The 8289-nt window shown below is 38.3% G+C and overlaps 1 protein-coding gene across 1 annotated transcript; it reads right to left on the bottom strand.

Moving 5' to 3' along the window:
* Positions 1 to 1066: 1066 nt before the first annotated feature.
* Positions 1067 to 7134, bottom strand: LOC135629368 (F-box/kelch-repeat protein At1g51550-like). Its single transcript, XM_065136612.1, has 2 exons — positions 6446 to 7134; positions 1067 to 3389 (listed from the first exon to the last, which is right to left on the bottom strand). Exons 1-2 carry the CDS (start codon positions 6963 to 6965, stop codon positions 2434 to 2436), a joined length of 1476 nt encoding a protein of 491 aa, XP_064992684.1. The 5' UTR covers positions 6966 to 7134; the 3' UTR covers positions 1067 to 2433.
* Between the last annotated feature and the right edge of the window lie 1155 nt (positions 7135 to 8289).

The raw sequence follows: 8289 nt of genomic DNA, 5'->3' as shown, positions 1-8289 counted from the left end.
CTTAATAACAGTGCTAATGAGCAGCTGAGAGCTAAGAGACAAATTGCAATTGAAGTAGAAGATTAAAGATTATATAAAGGTGAGGAGATGCAGCATCTGCAAATGCTTCAACGAGGATGTGAAAATAAGTGGGGAAGAATGTCATGGACAAATCTATACCAAAAGTGTTCAATGTAATATTTGTATATATCCATATCTTTTGATTTTGTTTATGCTTTGTACAACATTTAAGGATTTACAATAGACTTGACAACCCCATTTTAACTGACTTTTATGATCGTCTTAGTTTTGTAAATACAAATTATGTGTAATCATCATGCAAAAATAAAACTATCCAAAAATAGGCTAGCCAAGCAATCATTTTCTAACTCCATAAAGTGGTGCGGAGTATGCGGAGTATCAACCCACACAGTACCCACACAGTACCCAAGATCTACTTGGATAACACTTGGCTGGATAAGCCTTTGAGGTAGTGTCTAGAGTTGATTTATTATTTTGTTTTGTAGTAGTGTCATATGTCTTTATTTTATTTTGTTGAGGACTTTTGATCACAGCGTACCACATTAAACTTTTTGTCATATGACCATTCAAGGTTTGTGAAATCTATATTTATAATTTGTATTACTTATCAAATGTTTACTGAAATATATGCTAGTAAGATCCAAAATTCAAAACTTTCTCTAATTTTTTTTTAATCTTTAAGGTCCATAAAAAGTTTAACGGAAGTTAATTCTTTACAGATGAACATACAAGATAAACGTACAATTTAGGTAAAAAAATTTAAATCCATAAGAACCCAACATACCGGATATGAAATTGCAAACTTTAGCTAACGACTTATTTGCTGGTAAAGATACGGCTAAGAAAGCTGACTCGTGACTAATTCTATTTGCTAGTCTTTTACCTAAACACTTTACCTAAGTGTTTGTTTTAAGCCTCAATTGAGATGGGCATTGTGCTATTTCTTTTGGTATAATATCAGACTGAATCCGTTGTTGAGATGACTATCTGAAAACAATGTGCTCAGTGCTTGCAGTCAACTGCCATGTCTTATCAGTACCGCAAATTAAGCACAACAATATGCCTTCTTGAAGCTTACTTGAGATGAGTCTTAGTTGCTGCCTTTAATTTGCATTCCCAGTGTCTTTTGATCATATATGCATCTCAAATATGCAACAGCTGTACATCTTTTATTGATTGGCATACAATTCTCAGAATGCATTCTCCCATGTTGTGCTTGCTCTTGCAAACACAGTTGTATGAAGCTGGATGTTCTTATTCCTCCCTTGAGGGAAGGAAAGGGGCTTTAGAACTTATTCCAGTGAATCCTACAATAAGCTGGAGAAAGCCACAGCTGCACAGGATTGCTTTATATTTGGGAAGCAACAGATCTGCATCTAAGCAAGTTGATGTGGAGATTTGAGCATGGTAAAAAGAGAGGGACTTCACACTCAGAAGATTTGAGTCACCATCAGGATCGGTGTCATCACCGATCGCTCTGTGACATTCCTTTCTGCTAAATATCATGGTGAATTGATCTGACACTGGTTGTAGCAGGACCATGTTGACATGCAATTTGTTGGTCCCCTTTCTTTGCCTGACCATGTCACATGAGAGAGTGCATGCATCCAGACAACACCGGTGTAGCTCCATGTCCATTATGCATTGAGCAAGATCCATGTCTGCAGGCATGGTTGGACCATCTTACCAGCGAATGATCCTAGATCAATCAGTATATCATCTCTCTCTCTCTCTCTCTCTCTCTCTCTCTCTCTCTCTCTGCATTCTTGGCCTTGTCATGAGATCCCTGGTCTCTTCAACCAGCTGCAGTCACAAGACAGAACAGCCTCCTCAGAGATTTCAAGCTTTGGTTGGCATGAATGAACAGTTCAAAAATGGCCTGTCAAGGACATGGAATAAGATCACTCTTTGTTCCCAAACAACCCATAGTGCTCACAGATTTTTCTCAAAGAAGGGACCAGAGGAATTGTCCTCTCCAGCACTAGACCTTCAGGCCTCTGGCCGTCAGAAGATGAGCTCACAGCAAGATGAGGAATGTCTGTCCTGCCACAATCACTCTGAAACAACTTGTCGGGCTCTTTACTCCCCTCAAAATCTCATCATTACTGGGTAAAATTGCTCAAACTACAGTCTAAAGCAACTAGTTTCTACCTCTATATTTCTGGCTAGGTTCTTAGTAACTAATATATCTGAACTTCCTGATAATTCATTCCCACCACATTCAGTAGCATCTGCAACCGATATACAACCTCAGTTGATGACAAATCATGATTCATACGATCTGATCCACTAATAAAATGACTTAACGTATACATTCTTACAAGGAGCTGGATTTCTGAACAGACTACCATTTGTCTATACAACATAGTGGATAGATCCTAGTAGTGGTTTGATACAGGAAGTCACACGTGCCTATAACTGAAGCACAAGCTTGACCTGATACAACTCCCCGTTAAAGCTCAGCCCATAGGCTTCAGCAGGATGTACAACACCATCGACCATACCACCAAAGACATACACATAATGTCCTGACCTGTCTGTGCAGACCCCATGGAAGGACCTGTACTGTGGGGAGTGACCTTCGATGCTTAGCCTCTTCCACAATTTTCTCAGTGTTTTCTTTGAACCTGCTGATTGGAAACTTCGCAAGGCTCCTATGTCTAACACCCAGAAATCATCCTTCCGGTGCCTCTCTGAATCTTCACCACCATATATGAGAATCTTGTTTCCTAATATAAGTGTTGCCGAATGCCCGACTCGTGGAAGTGGCATTTCACTAGGTAAACCAGATAGCTTTAATTCCTTCCATTCAGGACCATCGCCACCAACGTCAAAGAGCCAGACATCATTAAGAACCTCATATCCCGAGCCCCTCCCACCAAAGAGAACCATGTATGTCCCACCAATCCATGTTAACGAGTGACCGGACCGTGGGGGAGGTGATGACTGAGCATTCATCACCTGGTGCCACCTACCAGATTTAAAGTCATCTGACAGATCTAGAATCCATGTATCATCAAATCTGAGGCCGTACGACCCGATCCCTCCATGTATCATCACCCTCTGGTCTCCAGCACAACATGCAGCATGGGCTCCTCGAGGGGGAGGAACCAGAGTACCCACATCCAGTAGCCTCCATGCAATTCTGAGATCAATTTGTCCTTCATAAAGAACCTCCCCAATCCATGTATCATTTAAACGCTCTCCATTATCGTTGATTCCACCAAACAGAACTAGAAACTTACTAAGGAGTGTGCATGTCTGTCCAAAACGCCCACTTGGAACACCAGAATTAACATGCTGCCAACATATCACTCTATTGTGTCCATTTCCAATGTATGCTACCCATGTATCATCAAGGTGGCGACCTAAATAAAGAAGAGAAATATATCAACTGGAGGGAAGATTCCAGTACCAAAAATGAACATGCCCATGGAAATATTATTAAGCTAAAATTCAAGTTCACGAATAGCTAATATATACTTGAATGCTTATGAATCTGATAATTGCAAAAAATTACTTAGGCAATTAAAGGAATTAAACATGAATGTGAATACTAACTATTCTTGCAAAGTTGCAGTGGAAGCAGTAGTTCAATGTCCCTATTACCATGACTTCTTAAAATCTATGGTTCCTGATATTTTATGATTTTATCGACAATATACAGTTTCCTGGAGCAGACAATAGTTCTACATTGCAAATAATTCAAAAGTTAATCAACTCTTCATTACCTCCATAAGAATCATATGGATCTACTAAGAAGCACTTTTTTTTCATATGCATAGCATCTTGTAGTAGAACCAGTTGAAATGTAAACTATGGTAATACTCCTACAAATAGCAACCAATAAGATCTTTAATGTAAGCAGAATGCGTTTTCAGAGAACAATCAGTTTCTAGTAAAAAGTCAAAATAATTTAGCAAAGGTTGTAGATATTTTATCCTCACTTTGTCATGCTTCCCAGAATTAGAAATGAGTTGATAAACACGATTGATATTAATTAAATATCAATTGCCACAAAGGTTCTATCAGACTTAGACTTAAATACGATTGCCAAAGGTTCTACCAGAGACAATTGCCAAAGCTTCAGACTTAAATATAATTGATATTAATTAATTTATAAGATCTATCAGATTGACAAAGTTGCAAGCAAGATACTGACCTGATTTTCTTGACAACTTTAAACAAGCACTAGAATAGCACAGTATGAACTTAAAAAGGTAAGCATTGCTACAGAGAATAACATTTTCATGCTGCTCAGATTAGACAAAGAAACTTTACAACATTAGCAAAAACATCAGATATTAGCCATGGAAGTTGCAAAGTAGTCATAACTTCTGATCACCAATGCCAAGAAATGGAATTTATAAGAAAGGACGAAATGAATAAAAGAAAGGGTGGTTCAAAATTCCAAAAACATTTCCACTGATATCACCAGAGACATTTTTAGCTACTACAAGAACGTTATCAAAGACATTTGTAAACATCAGGAGAGAATGAAATAGTTGACCCGATGAACTAAATAATGAAAAGTGCTTAAATTCCATCAGAACTTTCATTCTATAAGAGTCCATCAAAACTTCAATTTATTCCAAAACCACCATTTGTACTTTACTGCAGGTATATCATAAATGGCTGCTAGCTTTGTATCGAAGAAAGTGCACAACTATGCAGTATGAATGCTAATACATTGACTTGTTATGATACAACATCAATTCAGCAAGTAATATATTTTCAATATATAACATAGTAACATACACAGATTTGACAGTTATTTATATGCTACAGTAGACAGTTGTAGCCCATCACAAATGATAGTTATCTGAAGAGTTTCCAATGTGCCCTAAATTTACTTGGCAAGTACCCTCTATATGATGTCCTATGAGTGTATGCAAAATGTTTTGAAGTATCTGTATCACAGGCAATCAACAAAGGACATCAAGTGATATATCTGAAGGAATGGTATTCCCTCTAGGACATGTAGAAGTCTATTTTGCTTGTTGGCTGACTGACATTTTCGTTTATACATCATCATAATCGTTCAGCCTCAGAATCAAATGTTTCTATGAGCTAAAGTACACATCTTGAATAAAAGATACTTTAATTGAGGCAAATGATAGCAAAAAGAATTAATAAATTGAAGCAAAGGCTTGCCTTTGTAGGCAAATATATTTTCTTGTTGTCATAGTCCATATAGCTTTTTCAAAAAAGTATTACCTATTTTGTCCACACTCTCTCTTCTCATTTAGATCTCCCTTAAACAAAAAGGATATATTTTCTGGTAAGAACAGCCCAATGGCAACTACATGAAGGCAAGTGAAGAAAGATATTCTGCATCTTTGTGAGTTTAAGAAGATTCTTCATTTGACTCCAATGCTGTGTATGAGGACAATATTCTGATAATGTCTGGAACAAGTACTTCAAAACTAGTGATAAATTTCTCCGTTATCATGTTTGGGTACAAAGAAAACCTTAAAGAAAGTAACTATTTTCACATGTAGATGTCAGATCAACAAACATAAAATAATTTCATGTTTCAGCAAATATGTAGCTGCAAAGAAATATTATCCTTATAAAAGAAAAAATATGCTCAATGAAACAGTTCAGCGGTGAAAAGTGGATACATCTGACCAAAGGAAGAGGTTGTAGTTTTTTCAGAATAACTGAAATACAAATGAGTGAGAAAGTAACAATCAAAGCAAGGTTGACTTCTTCAGATCTCTAAACTCTTGGAACTCTTTAATCAGCGGTTCTTGGTCCCTCATTGCAGTTCTTTTCATTAATAGTTATGGCGCCCTTCAAAGTAGATGACATATGGCAAGACCTACTCGTTCAAAGGCAAAATGAATTTGCCCATTTTCTGATACTACTAGTCTACAAAAAAATAACTACAAGGGATTGCAGCGCTACACTCAATTGATATTAACATTGAACGTGAATGGGAAAAAAAATGCTGGTTTGGAATTTCAAGTGAACACTTATAGAAGTCAAAGCAAATAATTAATTTCAAAATTTTCTTTTAGAAGCATAGTTTCAGTACGTTGCACGGACTACAAGAATTATACAGATTTGGAGAGATATGCATCACTAGAAAGAACTAAAAGAGCCCAACTTCTCCTTCTCAAAATAGATAAGCAGCAAATGGCATGTTCTGGAAAGTCTTTGTCACTGATTGTTATCACACTTCTTCTTATGCACTGTACATGTACCAAAACAGAATTTCTCCAGACATCAAAAAAAGTAGGTGAGATTAGGCGGTAATAGACAAGAAACTGAACAAGATCCATAAGAACACGGCTGCAGCAATAAAAGTACCAACTCAACTATGCAATCAAACTATCCGCCTATCATTTGCACGCCCACTAAGAATCTAATTGCAAAGAGGAAAAAAGACAGGTTAAGCCGCTAGCGAAAAAGGGCTGACCTCCTTCGCATCCCCCGCCGAAGAGAACAAGCCAATCAGAGATGAAATTGAGGGAGTGAGAAGCCCTGGGATTCGGAAAGGCGCCACTTTTACTCGACAATCGGCGGCAAGAAAGGGAACTGGGCCGGGAAACTTGCGCGTAGAGCCGCTTCCAAGAAAGCCGCTGCCTTTCTTGCTGAGACAAGGAAGCGACGAGGGCGTCGACGCCGCCGCTGCCCCACTCCCTCCTGCAGATGGGTTCCCACACGGAGTCGGAGGAGGCCACGGATCTGAACCTTCTGCATGTCATGGAGAAGGAGAGGATGGACTCTACGGGGAGGAGGAGGAGGATAGAGATGATGTGATCACTGCCCATCTGGGTTATGCTGCTTGAAGAGTAGTTGGAAGGGGAATAAGAAGAGGAGGAGGAGGAGGAGGGAGAAACCGGGGGAGGGATCGAAGCCATGAGAGGGGCCTTCTTTAAGACCTTGGTCGGGGCGGGGAAGGCGGAGAGGTGCCCTGTTTCGGCCGTGGGTTTCATGGAGGTGTAGGAAGCAGCGAGGGCAGGCAGGTAATTTGGAGATTGGAGGGTGGTGGGTGATGGACGCTGTGACGAGAGAAGTGTACTGCCGACGGACTCTTATGTAATCATGGGTTTAGTGGAGGCCGAGAGACTGGTGATGCAACTAGAAAGATAAGGAGCGAGAGAGAGAGAGAAAACAAGCTACAACTTTGGAGAGTTCTCAAATGGTGTGACGCGCGGAAGAAGACAACCAGGAAATTTTACGTGGCATGATCTGCTCATGAAACAGTGCAAAGATTTGGAGTGCGGCGTCCTCACCCTCATCTTAAAATCTTTGGTAATTTGTTGTCTTTTATGAATAAAGTATGTATATTGTCATAGTGAAGTCAATTTTTTAAGTTTATCCTTCTATAAAATAATATTATATATATATATATATAATTAAAAAAGATAAAATAGAATCAAAAGATGTTCAAAGATTCGAAATATGAAAGATTATAAATTACATATTTAATAAATGTTTAATTATCATATTTTAGTTGGAAAAACACAAACGGTACCTCAGATCTAGAAGCTTCTGCTTAAATATCAAGTTTGAGAATATATTCTGCGTCTCGATCCCGTTAGTATCATCTTAAAAGAATGCAGCATAAGCAGACTTTTCAATGGCTTTGTGGAGGGGTATCTTTTAGAGATAAGAGTTTGCGGTGGTGACTTTGTCCATTGATGATGCCACAACCTCTCGCGTTCGACCCATTTGTCTTCACTCACCTGCCTTTGTCATCGTTGTGCTGCTTCTCCGCATCTTCCGCTGCACCTCCTACTCAACGTCGAACAGCCTTTCTTTCGTTTTCCGAAGGAAGATTTGGATGAGATTTAGGCTGAAAAGAAAGCCTTCTCGAGGAAGAGGAAGAGTGAAGAAGACTTTTGCAGAAAGTGATAATAATTAGATAACCATATTCCCATAGTTAATTGATTTATCATTATTAAAGGATAATTATATTTTTTTTATAATTAATTATAAATAAAATCTCGATTTATATATTTTTAAAAATAATATAATGATACCTATAATTACGAAGGTGAAACATTTAATCCGAATTTTTTTACGTCATCCGTGTACAAAAAAAAATACTAATAAAATATAAAATATAAATTTATTATTTTTAAATTATTAAATTTATATCAACTTTTCGTCTTAATCAATTTTTCTTTCTCTCCTCTTTCTACTTTTCTTTTTGACTTACTTACCCTTCGCTCGTCGATCGCACTCGCTTGACCGTCGTTGCACCTGTACCGCTCATCGCCACCGCACCTACATCGCTCGACCACTACCACTCAA

This window comes from Musa acuminata, chromosome BXJ3-1, assembly GCF_036884655.1.
Source record: "Musa acuminata AAA Group cultivar baxijiao chromosome BXJ3-1, Cavendish_Baxijiao_AAA, whole genome shotgun sequence".
In the NCBI taxonomy this organism is placed as follows: Eukaryota; Viridiplantae; Streptophyta; class Magnoliopsida; order Zingiberales; family Musaceae; genus Musa; species Musa acuminata.
This window is presented reverse-complemented; position numbering and strand designations above follow the sequence as displayed.

Bases quoted from the DNA above. Each gene is read 5' to 3' on its own strand.
- LOC135629368 (XM_065136612.1), bottom strand. From the start codon at position 6,965: ATGAAACCCACGGCCGAAACAGGGCACCTCTCCGCCTTCCCCGCCCCG. The intron at 3,390-6,445 runs GTCAGCCCTTTT...TTCTTTATTTAG, and splicing joins CGGCGGGGGATGCGAAGGAG to GTCGCCACCTTGATGATACA.